At 36.0% G+C, this 17,079-nt stretch overlaps 1 protein-coding gene and 1 long non-coding RNA gene across 2 annotated transcripts; one reads left to right on the top strand and one right to left on the bottom strand.

The window, feature by feature from the left end:
* Positions 1 to 3,907: 3,907 nt before the first annotated feature.
* LOC112784422 (pentatricopeptide repeat-containing protein At4g21190) lies at positions 3,908 to 7,065 on the bottom strand. Its single transcript, XM_025827620.2, has 6 exons — positions 6,786 to 7,065; positions 6,544 to 6,655; positions 6,353 to 6,451; positions 5,799 to 5,942; positions 4,925 to 5,137; positions 3,908 to 4,637 (listed from the first exon to the last, which is right to left on the bottom strand). Exons 2-6 carry the CDS (start codon positions 6,625 to 6,627, stop codon positions 4,236 to 4,238), a joined length of 942 nt encoding a protein of 313 aa, XP_025683405.1. The 5' UTR covers positions 6,628 to 6,655; positions 6,786 to 7,065; the 3' UTR covers positions 3,908 to 4,235.
* Positions 7,066 to 9,150: 2,085 nt separating this feature from the next.
* Positions 9,151 to 10,345, top strand: LOC112786889 (uncharacterized). Its single transcript, XR_003194359.3, has 2 exons — positions 9,151 to 9,550; positions 10,020 to 10,345. It is a non-coding gene; the product is annotated as an uncharacterized lncRNA (long non-coding RNA).
* Positions 10,346 to 17,079: the final 6,734 nt, after the last annotated feature.

Below are 17,079 nucleotides of genomic sequence, written 5' to 3'. Positions count from 1 at the left end.
GACAAGCAACAATTTAAGTTTGGTGTTGTGATGAGCGGATAATTTATACGCTTTTTGGCATTGTTTTTAGTATGTTTTTAGTAGAATCTAGTTACTTTTAGGGATGTTTTCATTAGTTTTTATGTTAAATTCATATTTCTGGACTTTACTATGAGTTTGTGTGTTTTTCTGTGATTTCAGATATTTTCTGGCTGAAATTGAGGGACTTGAGCAGAAATCAGATTCAGAGGTTGAAGAAGGACTGCTGATGCTGTTGGATTCTGACTTCTCTGCACTCAAAGTGGATTTTCTGGAGCTACAGAACTCGAAATGGCGCGCTTCCAATTGCGTTAGAAAGTAGACATCCAGGGCTTTCCAGCAATATATAATAGTCCATACTTTGCTCGAGGATAGATGATGTAAACTGGCGTTCAACGCCAGCTCTCTGCCCAATTCTGGAGTTCAGCGCCAGAAATGGATCAAGAACCAGAGTTGAACGCCAGAAATGGATCAAAACCTGGCGTTCAACTCCACAAATGGCCTCTGCACGTGGAAAGTTAAAGCTCAGCCCAAGCACACACCAAGTGGGCCCCGGAAGTGGATTTATGCATCAATTACTTACTTCTGTAAACCCTAGTAGCTAGTTTATTATAAATAGAACTTTTTACTATTGTATTAGACATCCTGAGTTTCATCTGCGGATCACAGACAGTCTTGGTTACTTCGGTTTCCCTCTGGGGCCGAGGCCAATGAACTCTCTTACCACTTATGTATTTTCAACGGTAGAGTTTCTACACTCCATAGATTAAGGTGTAGAGCTCTGCTGTTCCTCAAAGATTGATGCAAAGTACTACTGTTTTCTATTCAATTCATCTTATTTTGCTTCTAAGATATTCATTCGCACTTCAACCTGAATGTGATGAATGTGACAATCATCATCATTCCCTATGAACGCGTTCCTGACAACCACTCCCGTTCTACCTTCGATTGAACGAGTATCTCTTAGATTACTAATACAGGGGACCGAGTCCAAGATATTGGGATCTTCGTGGTGTAAGCTAGAATGATGGCGGCATTCAAGAGAATCCGGAAAGTCTAAACCTTGTCTGTGGTATTCCGAGTAGGATTCAATGATTGAATGACTGTGACGAGCTTCAAACTCGCGATTGCTGGGCGTAGTGACAGACGCAAAAGGATAGTAAATCCTATTCCAGCATGATCGAGAACCGACAGATGAATAGCCGTGCCGTGACAGGGTGCGTTGACCACTTTCACTGAGAGGATAGGATGTAACCATTGACAAGGGTGATGCCTCCAGACGATTAGCCGTGCCGTGACAGGGCATTTGGATCATTTTCCCGAGAGAAGACCGAAAGTAGCCATTGACAATGGTGATGCATTACATAAAGCCAGCCATGGAAAGGAGTAAGACTGATTGGATGAAGATAGCAGGAAAGCAGAGGTTCAGAGGGACGAAAACATCTCTATTCGCTTATCCGAAATTCTCACCAATGATTTACATAAGTATTTCTATCCCTGTTTTATTAATTATTTTCGAAAACCCCATTACTATTTTATATCCGCCTGACTGAGATTTACAAGGTGACCATAGCTTGCTTCATACCAACAATCTCTGTGGGATTCGACCCTTACTCACGTAAGGTATTACTTGGACGACCCAGTGCACTTGCTGGTTAGTTGTGCGAAGTTGTGAACCATGGTATTGGCATCATGTTTTTGGCGCCATTACCAGGGAAAGAAAGAGCGATGAATTTTACATAATCAAAGTGTAATCACAATTTCTGCGCACCAGGAAGCTATGGCAAATTATATATCGTTGCGAAGCCCCAGATGTTAGCTTTCCAACGAAACTAGAACCATCTCATTTGGACCACTGTAACTCAAGTTATGACCGTTTGAGTGCGAAGAGGTCAGGCTGGACAGCTTAGCAATTTCTTCAACTTCTTGTATTCCTTCCATTTTTGCATGCTTCCTTTCCATCCTCTAAGCCATTCCTGCCCTGTAATCTCTGAAAACACTTAACACACATATCAAGACATCGAATGGTATAAAGGGGGAATTAATATTAATAAAATTAAGGTCAAAGAAAACATGTTTTCACATATATCATATCATAAGGAAGGAATTGTAAAACCATGCAATTTCATATGAATAAGTGGGCGAAGAATTGATAAAATCACTCAATTGAGCACAAAATAAATCATAAAATAGTGGTTTATCAATGACTCATAACTCGGCCAAATAAAGTACAGCTCGACATTACACGTTACAAACCGAGCTCAACGGCCTACACACTAGAATCAAAACGACAGACTAGACATTATCATCCATTAAGCCTTATTATTATTCTTCAATTCAGACGATGAAATAGAAACATAACCGACTTGTTTCACTCCGCATATAAAGGTATAACATCTTCTTCTTAGGGACACAATTGAATTCTCAATACTGACTTAAATTTCGGAGTGCCTTTGCAGGTACACTCCCCCCTTGTTTCTTGCTCACGCTCCGCGCAATTGGACATCCCCTTGGAGTAAAGCTCAAACTTCCACAAGGCTCAAAGGCCGGCACCGAAAATAACAATTCGGCGTCAATTTCCAGGAACCGAGCTCTTCCCTCATGTATCCATACAAGAACATAAGCAAATGCCACCAAATCGTCATATTGCCCTTACACAACTCAATTACTCAGTCAAATATAGTATTATTAATTTAAATGCTAAATAATTTGCTTTCTTAATGACTTATCTTGACTTACGTTCTTTAAGAATAACATTCTTTTTCAATTTTGAAAAAGAAAAGTATGCACAAGCACATGATGATTCACTACTAAATGTCATTGTATGAGGTAGATCATAAATTCCTGTGCCCAATGCTAAAATTTTCAGACTTGGTATATAACCATCAACTAATGGCATTATAACTATGACTATGAAAGTTCAATTTGTATAAATCTTATGAACCTCTTATACAAGCAACAATTTGAAATAAATCTGCCAAATCATAACAACAACCCCAATCTCCATATAACCATGTATTTGAGAAAATTTTTGAGCCAAACGCCCACGTTCATTCAGCATTGATGCTGGCTAGAGAAGAACATCAAATCTTGGTTTTCCCCGTTGTAGAATACCTGAGTTTCAAAAATATGCTCTTCTGGCCCAAAGCCAAGAGTAGGGGTCGTAATGGTTAAGGTAAAGTAGGATTTAGATCAAACCCTAACCCTAACTCTACTCGCAAATTGATATTTTTATATAAATTCAACAATATTCTATTCGTGAGTTGAGAATATTCCAACCTTAACCCTACCTGTTCTTAACCTGTGGATATCCTACCTTACTCGCGGGTTACCAAAAAGATACAATATTATTGCATAACTTGACGATAATTTAAAATATAATTGAATTTTATATAAAAAAAAAACGTATTAAATTATCAATTAATAATCTTCTCTTAAGCTACATTTGTTTACAGAAACAGGACACTAAAACAGGAACACAGAGACACAAAATCATGTTTAACAAATGAAACATGAACAAAAAATTGTGTCCACTCACAATTAGTGTATTTTATTTTTGTCGTGACAAAAAAACACAGAAAACACTAAGAAGGATACAGAGACGCTACCAAGGGACACAATTTATTTTTTACTTTTTTTCATTATTCTTGTTAAGTTTTTATAATTGTATTTTTTTATTATTATATTTTTTTCTCAAATTTTTTAATAAAAAAAAAGAATAAATTAAATTTTTATAATTTATTCTACTTTGTCACCAAACAGAATACAAAAATACTAAATTTATGTGTTTCTATCTTTTATGTCTTATTTTCAATGTCTTATATTGTTCTATTCTCAGAAACAAATACAGCCTTAGTGTCTAAGGATCTTTTGCATTTAGTGAGAGGTCTTTAGTTTAATATCCACTTGAAACATATTTTTATATAAGTATATAACATATACATATATAGAGTGCAAATTAGTCGAATAGGGTAGAACTCAACCCGCACAAGAATCCTACCCACAATTCTACCTAGCCTAGTTGGGTCGGGTTGGGTAGCCATGGGTAGAGTGCATATTGCCACCCCTACCCAAGAGTGTCTCCATTCTATGTCCTTAACACTTTCCATCCTTCCATGATAGAGGCATGTATACAATACATTCCAACTATGACAGAAATAACTGCCAATGGAAACTCATCAAGTATTGAATTATCTTAAATCATCTTTCCCGAACTATTATACATCTAACACTGGTTCCTTAGTCTCAAATGAATCATCTGATATTTGTTTAGATTCCATGGTTCTTGTATTGGCGTCCTGGTTGAATTGTTCATCAACTTCCTCTAACTCTGAAGTCTCTTCTGATGTATCATTGTCGTCTAAGTCCAAATTTGATTCACCATTTACCTTTGCATGCTCATTCTCTTCTCTGTAGTTGCCTTGATAAGGTTGACCAGACACCTTGATTTTTATACGCCGTCCTCCTTTGACGTATCTATATTTCCATCTAGGTGGTGGATATTTTTGGTGTATCTTCTCATATTTGTCCAACATGCCCAGCTCCTTAAAGACACCTCCAATCACTTGCACGACAGTCAAATTAGGATGAACACCAAGCTCCTCCATATCAGCAAAAACCTACAATCAGATCATGTCTGTTTCAGGATGATATTTGGTGGATATTTAGAGAGTTTGAATATTTTCTAGCAATTAGCTTGTCTTGGTTATATAGCTCTTTAATTTTATTTATCTTTTATTCTTGTAATTATCATTTATTTTTTGTCTGTAATAAAGTTTCTCCTCCTAAATATATTTCACCGGTTGAACAAGTAATATCCTATAATTTGGGAATTTCATGACTAGTAAGCAGATTATAAAGGTGCAAATTATTTATATTGACATAAAATCACAAATCAGAATAATACCTCAAACATCTTGTCATACATGCCTATCTTGTAGTAGATAGATATCATTTTATCAAAGAATTTACGAGGCAAGCTTTCCATATACTGCATTAATAACTTCATCCAAAGCTCTTCAGCTTCATCGATTCGATCATCTTCTGCTAATGCATTCAATAATGTGAAATAGCTTCCCATAGTCCTACCTTGGCCTTTGCTTAACATCCACTTTGTTACCTACAGTTCCATCGGTAATTTGTATACGCGGGAACTAATTTAGAGGATATTCCCAGATCGAATATACACAGCAACATAAGACATTAGAAAGTTAAACAAAATATAAATTAAAAAAATAAACTCAAAATAAATTAAATAGCTCTGGTTCCTGAAGATGACATCCAACAACCTGGTGAATACAACATGAATGAAGACAAAGGCATTAAGGTTGCGTTTTGAAGAGAGACTGAGACTGATAGACTAAGAGACTAAGACTGGGAGACAAAGACTAAATTAAGTCTTTGTATTGCGTTTAGTGTAAAATTTATTGAACTGTGTTATGTCTCACTATTATGTCTACTTTTAAGATAAATATGGAGATTGACGGGTAGATGAAATTTGAAAAGTTAAATGAAGGTGTTTTTGACAAGAAATGTTATTAAAGTTTCAGTCTCCGTTATAAAAAATTTCAATTCTCTTGTGTCCACACTTTCTGGAGGTACTGAAGGGACTGAAATTTTATGTCTCGGGACTAAAATTTTATGTCGCGGAACTAAAATTTTAGTACCAGTCACTGACCACCATACACAATACTGAATTACAATCTCCCAGTCTCTGTCCAAGTCTCTGAAACAACCGCTACCTAAAAGTTTACATGGATAGCATTTCTTTGTTTAAGTACCTGTATCACCCGCTTCCACTCTTGTTGATCTTCTAGAGTCTTGAGTGCCTTTTTCATAGTAATTAAAGGGAACTCTAATTCCCAAGCAACATAGGAATCAAGAGCACCATAAACTTCCTCTTTGACATTTGACAGCTGTCTAATCTACACACAACACATACAGAGACATTAACTTTTCCAAGAATCCAAATCACCTAGGAAAAAATCAATCACAAATTTTCTACTATCATGATTATCAAGTGAGAAGAAACAACTGGAACAAAAATTAAAAAGTAAGCACCATTTCTAACCATGAAACTTTAAATCACTGACAAATTTTAACCATGAAGGGAGGAAACTAATTTTGTACTCATGAAAGATAGTTTATGTGACAAAAGTATTTGAACTTTACTTTTATTGTAGATTTGTTAAAATTCCAAGCTTTCAATGGTAGAAAATCAGAATTGTTCGTCTTTTGTACAAAATTAGTTTCCTTTATTCATGGTAGATTTGTCGACATGCTGAACTTTTATGATAGAAATGGTAATTTCTTCGAAATTAAATTAAAAACTTACAGTCTCAACAAGCTTAGCAGCCTTGTTAATGGTCCCAACTCTTTTATGGGTCTTCCAAACTCGTGGATAGCGCGGCCTTGGACCTTTTGCAGCACACACCTGAAATTACAACAAAAGAACTTAAGACAAAAAAATGTTTGGCGCTATGAGTTTGCATATTTTAACTAGTAATGTCACTTCCCAAATCTTACCACAGTGCTTCGTGTGCTTGATGGAATTTCCATTGCTTGAAATGTTTTAGCAATAAGTAAAGGAGAAACTCTCAGTGCATGCATCCTGAAGAACTGTCTTTAGAATAGAACACTGAACACCATAACGATAAGAGCAATTCAGCTCGTTTCAGTTTCCAATATAACACAGAGAAAGCGTATGTCAATCAAGAAAAGTTAAAGAAACAGAGCCACAGTCTACAGACGTAACGACAACGGCTTACCTGAAGATTGACACAGTGAGAGCGGCGACGGTGAGAGGAGAGGCCGATATCCTGACGCAGCGGCTCCACGGTGGAGTTCCGAGTGAGGAGGGCCGCTCCACAGTTGGCAGCTGGGAGAGGTGCGGCAAAACAGCAGAGCTCAGAGAGCGTGAAGCTGTGAGAGCCGAGAGAGTACACAGATGGGATTAGATCAAGGTTCTGAAAGGCGAAAGCTATAGATATCAGAACCGAATTGATAATTTCCTCGGTTATACAATTGGATCACTCCTTCAACTTCACAAGTTAAATTGGTTAATTGGACCATATTTAAATAAAAATATAAAATTATAAAAAATAAAATTAAAATTAAAAGGTTAAAATACATGTATTTATAAACATATTAATAATAATCAAGTTGGGTAAAGTATTAAATTGGTCCCCTATGTTTGGGTGTAATTCTGTTTTAGTCCTTAAGGTTTAAAGTGTCCTATTTAAGTCCAAAAAAGTTTTATATAGCATCAATTTAGTCCCACAGTGAGGTTAAATATAAATAATTAACGGAATATCCTACATAACAACAGTACAAGAACAAAATTGATAATTTGGAGAACAAGTACAAGCTCCAGAGGCACAAAATCAACCGTTGATGCATCAATACATTTATTTATCATTCTTTTTAGTTCTATAGAAAATATTTTATTTATATATTAAAAAAAATAATAAATAAATGTATTGATGCATCAACGGTTGATTTTATGCCTCTGGAGCTTGTACTTGTTCTCCAGACTATCGATTTTGTTCTTGTACTGTTGTTATGTAGGATATTCCATTAATTATTTAACGTTGACCTCACTGTGGGACTAAATTGATACTAAATGAAATTTTTTTGGATTCAAATAGAACACTTTAAACCTTAAGGGTCAAAACAGAATTACGCCCAAACATAGGGGACCAATTTAGTACTTTACCCTAATCAAGTATTAATTTTTAGACACAAATAATAATATAAAAAAAGTATCATTTAAATAAAGATGTTTAAAACATTTTTTTAAAGATGTTTTTAGTAATTAAAATTTAATACATATAATAATTAAATCGTATTATTTTTGTCAAAATTATATCAGACAAATTGATTTGACCGAAAAATCAATAAATTATACTTTAAACCCGTCTAAATTAATATTATTTTATAAAAAAATAGCTATAATATCCCTATTGTAAAAAATAACTAAAATGCTATTATTATTATTATTATTATTATTATTATTATTATTATTATTATTTTGAGAACCCTAAATCCTAACCCTTCTCTTCTCTCTCTGCCGTCATAGGGTTAGGATTTAAGATTCTCAAAATTAATATATATAATAGAGTATTTTAATTATTTTCTATAATAAAGTTATTGTAGTCAATTTCTATATAAAAAAAGAATATTAATTTAGACCGGTTCAATATTTGGTTTATTGATTTTTTAGCCAAATCGATTTATCTGATTTAATTTTGACAAAAGAATACGGTTTAATTGATTATATGTATTGAATTTTAATTACTAGAAAACATCTTTAAAAAAAAAACGTTTTAAGCGTCTCTATCTGAATGGCTCTTATACAAAAATAGATAATAAACTAGTCACTAACACAGAATATTTTTTTTCACAATCGATAAATCACAAGGTTACGAGAGCCGAATCGATTAATGAACCGGTGAAGTGACTGTTTTAATAGTTCAGTGATCCAACTGAGATTCAACCGATTTAATTAAATATAAAATAAAATTTTTAAAAATTTGATATATAATTTCAAATATTCAAATTTAATGAATTATAAGCTAATAAAATTCAAAATTTCACAATTTCACATAAAAAATTATCTATAATTTATTATTTAAAGTTCACAAATAACTTCAAATATCAAAGTTTATAACTAAAAAATACCAAAATTCACATATATGCTACTCATCACAAATCATATTCATTACAGAGTAAACTAACACAAGTGTTCAATATTAGTTAAAATCAATTATTTGAAATTCCTTAGACTAATTAAGGCATTCCCATATAAAGCACACTATTAAAGAAACTAACATCAAGTCATATATGCTACTAAACAAACTTAACACAGGTTCATATAACTTAAATGCCACATCCCCCAAGAGAATAACAAAGTGAAATTTCAGACTTTTCAATAATTTTTTGATCAACCTATAGTCATAGTTCTAAGAACCGAATCAATCGGTTCAATCAGATTAACCGAAAACCAATCACCAAATCGGTTCAGTCAGTTTCAAAAACTACTTAACAAAAAACCGATCAAACCAGGAGTTAACAGGTAAACTGAACGGTTTTTTTAATGGATTTTCGGTTTAAACTGCCCCCAACAGCGTCATTTAATGGGCTGGGAAAAAAAAACCTAAATCTAATACCCTAACAGCCTAACGCAGCCCCAACCCCATTCCCACCCTCTCCTCTCTGAAACTGAAAATGGAAATTGAAAGAACAAAGTGAAGAACCCTAGCCCCTAGCTCCCAGCCCCCAGCCCCCAGCCCCGCTCGTTTTCATCGCCACTCTTCTCCGCTGGGTATAGGCGTGTTTGTGGAAGCATCGTTGCGTGTGGAAGCTCCGTCGCGTGTGGAAGCTCCGTCGTCGTCTCCTCTGTTCGAGAGCTCTCTCTTTGTGTTCACGTGTGGAGGCTCTGTCGCCGTCGCGTGAAAGCTCTATCGCCGCGCGTGAGAGCTATGTTCGAGCTCTCCCTCTCTCTGTCTTCGCCATTGTCTGTCTCTTGCTGCCGGTAAGTAAATGTTATTACTTGGAATTATTTTTATGTATACCGTATTTCTCTCTTGGGTTGGGTTGGATCAAGGATTGATTTTTATGATGCTAAAATTGAATATTGAATATTGTTTTGATTTATCGCATTTGGGGGTGGATATCATTTGAATCGGGATGCAAATTTTGCTAATTAGGTAGGTAATTGTTGTTGGATGACTTGGATCTCGTCCCCTCCTTTTTGTGTGAATCTCGTGTTGAATGCTCATAGCTCAGGCATGAGTTGATATTCTCCTTTGATTCAACTGTTTCTTTTCAAGTTTTAACTGAATTGTTAGAGTGATTGATTTGACGTTGGTTTCCAATTTTGCACTCTATATACTTATTGGATTGGTTGAGTTCTCTGCCCTTAAAGTTACATGCATCCAAACACATAGATTTTCTACTTTTGATATTCAAGCAAAAGTTGAAAGAACTAGTGGGACTGGTAGGAAAAACAAGGTGGACAACCGGGAGCTTATTGGTGGTGGGAAAGTGAATGATAGCATGGCAAAGGGTCCCCAAAGGAATAGTTAGATCCATATTGCCATGAATCTCAATTTGGGAGGAGGTAATGAAACAATTGAAGATGATAGTTTCTCCCGTCATTGTTGAAGTAGAACTTCTGGTCTTATATTATAGTTTAATGCATTATCTCTTGGGACACAGTTTTGGATTTTATGTACTCAGATAATAAATGTATCAATTGGTCTTTAGATGATATTTAAAAGTCTCCTATCTTTTACCAAAAAAAATTGAAGAGAAGGCCTTATACCTATATATCATCATATTGTGTGCAAGTTTGAAACAATTGTTTGTTAGTATTTCTTTTGATAGTAGAACATTATGTGTCTGTCTTTATGTGCGTTTTGATTGTTTTTAGTTATGAACTTTGATGTTTGAAATTGTTTGTGAACTTCTAATATTAAATTATGGATAATTTATTATGTGAAATTGTAAAATTTTAAATTTTATTAAATTAGAAATTATTGAATTTATATATTTGAAATTATATATTGAATTAAAAATAATTTTATTTAATATTTAATTAAACCGGTTGAATTCCGATCGAACCAATAACCAGTAAACCAGTGACCTTACCGGTTCAGTTCTCGCAACCTTGCCTTTAGTTGAGGCTATGTACTTCGCAACATTGACACAGCAAGCAAGCTTATCAGTTTTCTCATCCGAGATTTCAACTAAAAACTCTTCTTCCAACATCAATCAGAGATGGATCCAGTTGAAGAGCACACGTTTTTAAGTTTAACTAATTTTACTCAGCAACAAGCCAACTACTAATAAATTAACTTAGAACTAAAATAATAGCACAAAAATAACTCAGAAAATTACAAATAGTCAACAATAATTAACCCAGAAGTCAGAACAAAATAACAATAATCCAGCTCTTTTAACAACAATGAACAACAAAGAAAATTAACTCACAAAACAATAATTAACCCAGAAAAACAACAATTAACAATCAACATAATTAAATCCAAAAAATAGAAATTAACTCCCAAAAATAAAACTGAAGAAGTAGTAGAGGAGTGGAGGCTTACAAACACAGAAATTCAGTAACTCAAAATAAGCAAAAATTAACAAAATCAGAATCAGAAATCAGAAAATCAAATAAAAGTATAAAACAAGCAAAAATAAATTGAAGCAGCACTGCTAACCAACGACAAAAGAGGAAAGCAAGTGACGGTGACGGAGGAGGGAAAGCGAGCTCAAACAAAGAGCAACAGACCACTCGAAGAGGGATGTTGGCCTCAGAGAGAGAGAGAAAGAGCTCTAAGAGACAACTACTGATTGAGCAACCTTTGTGACGGCGACGCCATTGGGTCAATAGGACGTTCGTGCGACGGCGATGAGAAGAGGAGTTATGAGAACTGAGAAAACTTTGGCGATGAGAAGAGTGCAACAGCACCCGTGCTTTTTCCCTGCCAGCTGTGACAGCACGCTCTACCGGAGGAGGAGTTCGGCGATGAAGGATGTCAATGGTGGCTAGCTGGGCTTAGGGTTAGGTTTCAGAGAGTGAGAGAAAGGGTGTGGGGTATTTCTTCGTTCTTCTTCCTTCTTATTTTTCTTAAATAGCAAAATGGCATCATTTTTTTATGGAAAAGTATAGGTAGACAATAAAAATATTACACAATGTGAATAATGGATATATCATATGTTCAATTCACTAGATGTGCGGATGGTTATTCTAATATTAAGATTTAGGTAGGTAATTTGGGGGTGTAGTGTGTTTTTACTTTATTGAGCCAATTTTAGAGCCCATTGTTCACATTATTCATAAAAGCCATTGTCTACCTAGTAAAGTCCTTTTTTTATTGATGCATCGAACTGGAAGCCATGAAAAAACCCGATCGGTTCTGGTGGTTCATTGTTTAACCGTCGTTTGGCCGGTTCCCTGATCAACTTTTTACAAGACGGTTTTATACCTCAATCAAATAGGCTAAGTGATTGGTTCTCAGTTGACTGGTTAAACCGGTTAATCCAGCTCGATTTTCAAAACAATGATAAATCAAGTCCAGCAGGTGATCTTAAATTCAATATTTGTATCTTTATCGAATAAATTTGGAGTTTAACCAACATTGCCTTCATCTTGATTAACAATTCTAGAAAAAAAATTAACAAACTAATTAAAATAATCCAATACTAGCAAAACATAAATTCAACTAATTTATAAATCTCGTTATATATGCTATATTAACCTAATCTGTTCTGATCTTTTTAATCCCTAGTCATTATCCATTGAGCATTTACCCATTTTGGTTCTCAAAGAATTTTGGGTCAGACACTTTAGTCCCCAACTAAAATTAATTACTCGATTAGTCCCTAACAAATAATTCCGTCAGTCACTTAGGTCCTTGGCTCCTTTCACTCTAATGGAAGACAAAATGGTCTCTGACAACTCTAACAAGGGACAAAATGATTCCTGACAACTCTAACAGGGGACAAAATGATCCCTGACCCTAATTTTCATCAAATCTCGCATAATCCTAACATTTATACTCTCATTCACCTTCACAGTCTTCTTTTCCATCTTTTCTTTCCTCCACTTTAGCTCCAAGATCAAACCATGGTGTAACTACCGTGCGTGTCGCATCTACATCAACATGTCATGGACCACACATTTCCTAAATCTATGTGACTGGTACACCCATGTCCTCCGCACTTCACCCACCAGAAGCATTTACCTCCATGTCCTTGATAACAGCATCACCTCTAACCCCGACAATGTCCACCACATCCTCAAGACCAAGTTCCACAACTACCCCAAGGGCACGCCTTTCTCTACTCTCCGGCAAGTAATATAAATTGTTGGACATTAAGACATCATGAGAAGATTCTCCTTTGACATCATATGCAAATTTTCATTTGGAATGGACCCCGAGTGCTTCATTCCTTCTTTTACGGAGTCCAAGTTGGCAGACAGCTTCGACCTCGCATCCAAGCTCATATGGAAACTGAATCGATTACTGAACATTAGTTCGGAGAAGAAGCTGAAGGAAGTGATTGGAGTGGTGGACAATGTGGTCATAGAAATGATAGGGCAGAGGAGGAGGTAGATGGCAACGACGACGACGGGTCTTAACAAATCAGACTTGCTGTCTAGATTTATGGGATCCATCAAGGACGACAAGTACTTGAGAGACATAATCATTAATTTCCTGAGTATGAATTGGTTGGAAACAAGTTGAGGATTTTTCTTCTTGTGAGCAATGAAGTTGCAGAGTGTGCATTATGTAGCTTGAAGTTATAGTGTTAAACTCTTAGTGTTATGTGAGATATGATGGAAATTGGGGGAGAACAGTGTCGTTTCTGAACAGAGGATGTCAGGGATCATTTTGTCTCTTGTTAGAGTTGTCAAGGACCATTTTGTCTTCTGTTAGAGTTGATAGAGTCAAGGACCTAAGTGACTGACGAAATTAATTGTTAAAGGCCAATCGAGTAATTAATTTTAGTTGGGGACTAAAGTGTCTGGTCCAAAATTCTTTGAGGACCAAAATGGACAAATACTCTTATCCATTATATTTTTGTTGTCTTTTGCTACATGGGAACATGTTTCACATACATGAAATTTATAAATTTCTTTGAATGTGGCTATGTGATTCAGATGGAGGCAATATTTCATACATGATTAAAAGAAAAAAAAATTGTTCAACAATAAGACTACAACTTAGCTCTTTTTAAAGGTAGACCAAGACTCAGATTTAGACATCCAAATCAACACCATGAGTAATTCACCATTTAAAATTTAATGTAAAAGATTGGTGCACGAAATTGTGATCTCCAGGCTCGAACAAATCCTGGTAATGGCTCCAAAGCTTGGTGCTCTGATCTTAATTCATAATTGTCACAACTTCGATACAACTAACCAGCAAGTGCACTGGGTCGTCCAAGTAATACCTTACGTGAGTAAGGGTCGAATCCCACGGAGATTGTTGGTATGAAGCAAGCTATGGTCACCTTGTAAATCTCAGTCAGGCGGATATAAAATAATCATGGAGTTTTCGAATATTATATAATAGAATAGGGATAGAGATACATATGTAATTCATTGGTAGGAGTTTCAGATAAGCGAATGGAGATGCTTTTCGTTCCTCTGAACCTCTGCTTTCCTGCTATCTTCATCCAATCAGTCTTACTCCTTTCCATGGCTGGCTTTATGCAAGGGCATCACCGTTGTCAGTAGCTACATCCCCTCCTCTCAGTGAATAATATGCTCACGCACCCTATCACGGCACGGCTATTCATCTGTCGGTTCCCGATCATGCTGGAATAGGATTCACCCTCCTTTTGCGTCTGTCACTAACGCCCAGCACTCGCGAGTTTGAAGCCCGTCACAGTCATTCAATCATTGAATCCTACTCAGAATACCACAGACAAGGTTTATACCTTCCGGATTCTCTTGAATGCCGCCATCATTCTAGCTTACGCCACGAAGATTCTGGTTAGGAGATCTAAGAGATATTCATTCTAGCTTTATTTCATGTAGAATGGGGGTGTTTGTCAGGCACGTGTTCGTAGGGGAGATGGTGATGAGCGTCACACATAATCATCACCTTCATCACGTTCTTGGGTGCGAATGGATATCTTAGAAGCGAAATAAGATGAATTGAATAGAAAACAGTAGTACTTTCATTAATCTTTGAGGAACAGCAGAGCTCCACACCTTAATCTATGGAGTGTAGAAACTCTACCGTATGAAAATACATAAGTGAAGGTCCAGGCATGGCCGAGATGGCCAGCCCCCTAAAACGTGATCACAGGATCAAAATACAATCCAGGATCCAAAGATGAACAATGGAATAAAACTGAGACCAAAGATGGTCAAAAAGACGTCTAATACAATAGTAAAAGGTTCTATTTATAATAAACTAGTCACTAGGGTTTACATGAGTAAGTAATCGATGCATAAATCCACTTCCTGGGCCCACTTGGTGTGTGTTTGGGCTGAGCCTGAGTGTTGCACGTGCAGAGGCCATTTGTGGAGTTGAACGCCAGTTTCTGTGCCAGTTTGGGCGTTCAACTCTGGTTTTGGATCCTTTTCTGGCGCTGGACGCCAGATTTGGGTAGAAAGCTGGCGTTGAACGCCAGTTTACGTCGTCAATTCTTGGCCAAAGTATGGACTATTATATATTGCTGGAAAGCTCTGGATGTCTACTTTCCAACGCAATTGGAAGCGCGCCATTTCGAGTTTTGTAGCTCTAGAAAATCCACTTTGAGTGCAGGGAGGTCAGAATCCAACAGCATCAGCAGTCCTTTTTCAACCTCTGAATCTGATTTCTGCTCAAGTCCCTCAATTTCAGCCAGAAAATACCTGAGATCACAGAAAAACACACAAACTCATAGTAAAGTCCAGAAATGTAAATTTAACATAAAAACTAATGAAAACATCCCTAAAAGTAACTAGATCCTACTAAAAACATACTAAAAACAATGCCAAAAAGCGTATAAATTATCCGCTCATCACAACACCAAACTTAAATTGTTGCTTGTCCCCAAGCAACTGAAAATCAATTAGGATAAAAAGAAGAGAATATACTATAAATTCCAAACTATCAATGAAACAGAGCTTCAATCATATGAGCGGGACTTATAGCTTTTTGCCTCTTGAATAGTTTTGGCATCTCAATTTATCCATTGAGGTTCAGAATGATTGGCATCTATAGGAACTTCAGAGTTCAGATAGTGTTATTGATTCTCTTAGTTCAGTATGATGATTCTTGAACACAGCTTCTTTATGAGTCTTGGCTGTGGCCCTAAGCACTTTGTTTTCCAGTATTACTACCGGATACATAAATGCCACAGACACATAATTGGGTGAACCTTTTCAGATTGTGACTCAGCTTTGCTAAAGTCCCCAATTAGAGGTGTCCAGGGTTCTTAAGCACACTCTTTTTTTGCTTTGGACCTTGACTTTAACCGCTCAATCTTAAGTTTTCACTTGACACCTACACGCCACAAGCACATGGTTAGGGACAGCTTGGTTTAGCCGCTTAGACCAGGATTTTATTCCTTTAGGTCCTCCTATCCACTGATGCTCAAAGCCTTGGGATCCTTTTTATTTGCCCTTGCCTTTTGGTTTTAAGGGTTATTGGCTTTTTCTGCTTGCTTTTTCTTTTTCTTTCTATTTTTTTTCGCCTATATTTTTTTTTTCTGCAAGCTTTGTTCTTTGCTGCTTTTTCTTGCTTCAAGAATCATTCTTATGATTTTTCAGATTATCAAATAACATGTCTCCTAGTCATAATTCTTTCAAGAGCCAACATATTTAACATTCTTTAAACAACAACTTCAAAAGACATATGCACTGTTCAAGCATACATTCAGAAAACAAGAAGCATTGTCACCACATCAATATAATTAAGCTAAGTTCAAGGATAAATTCGAAACTCATGTACTTCTTGTTCTTTTAAATTAAAACAGTTTTTATTTAAGAGAGGTGATGGATTCATAGGACATTCATAACTTTAAGACATAGTTACTACTACTAATGATCATGTAATGAAGACACAAACACAGATAAGCACATAACATAGAAAACGAAAAACAGAAGAAATAAGAACAAGGAATGAATCCACCTTAGTAATGGTGGCGTTTCCTTCTTGAGGAACCAATGATGTCCTTGAGCTCTTCTATGTCTCTTCCTTGTCTTTGTTGCTCCCCCTTCATTGCTTTTAGATCTTCTATGATTTCATGAAGGATGATGGAGTGCTCTTGATGTTCCACCCTTAGTAGCTTCCAATAATTGTGTGGAAGAAAATGTATCCCCTGAGGTATCTCAGGGATCTCTTGATTTGCAGTCAAATGTTCTACCACTGAGTTATAGACCCTTGATGGAAGCTTTTGTCTTCCCTTTTCTCTTTCTAGAGGTTTCTCTGACCTTAGGTGCCATCAATGGTTATGGAAAAAACAAAAAAAGTTCTGCTTTTACCACACCAAACTTAGAATGTTGCTCGCCCTCGAGCAAAAGAAGAAAGAATAGAAGAAGAAGAAGATATG

Source organism: Arachis hypogaea, chromosome 20 (assembly GCF_003086295.3).
Source record: "Arachis hypogaea cultivar Tifrunner chromosome 20, arahy.Tifrunner.gnm2.J5K5, whole genome shotgun sequence".
NCBI lineage: Eukaryota > Viridiplantae > Streptophyta > Magnoliopsida > Fabales > Fabaceae > Arachis > Arachis hypogaea.
This window is presented reverse-complemented; position numbering and strand designations above follow the sequence as displayed.

Bases quoted from the DNA above. Each gene is read 5' to 3' on its own strand.
- LOC112784422 (XM_025827620.2), bottom strand. From the start codon at position 6,627: ATGCATGCACTGAGAGTTTCTCCTTTACTTATTGCTAAAACATTTCAA. The intron at 6,452-6,543 runs GTAAGATTTGGG...TTGTAATTTCAG, and splicing joins CAAGCACACGAAGCACTGTG to GTGTGTGCTGCAAAAGGTCC. The intron at 5,943-6,352 runs GTAAGTTTTTAA...TGTTGTGTGTAG, and splicing joins CTGCTAAGCTTGTTGAGACT to ATTAGACAGCTGTCAAATGT.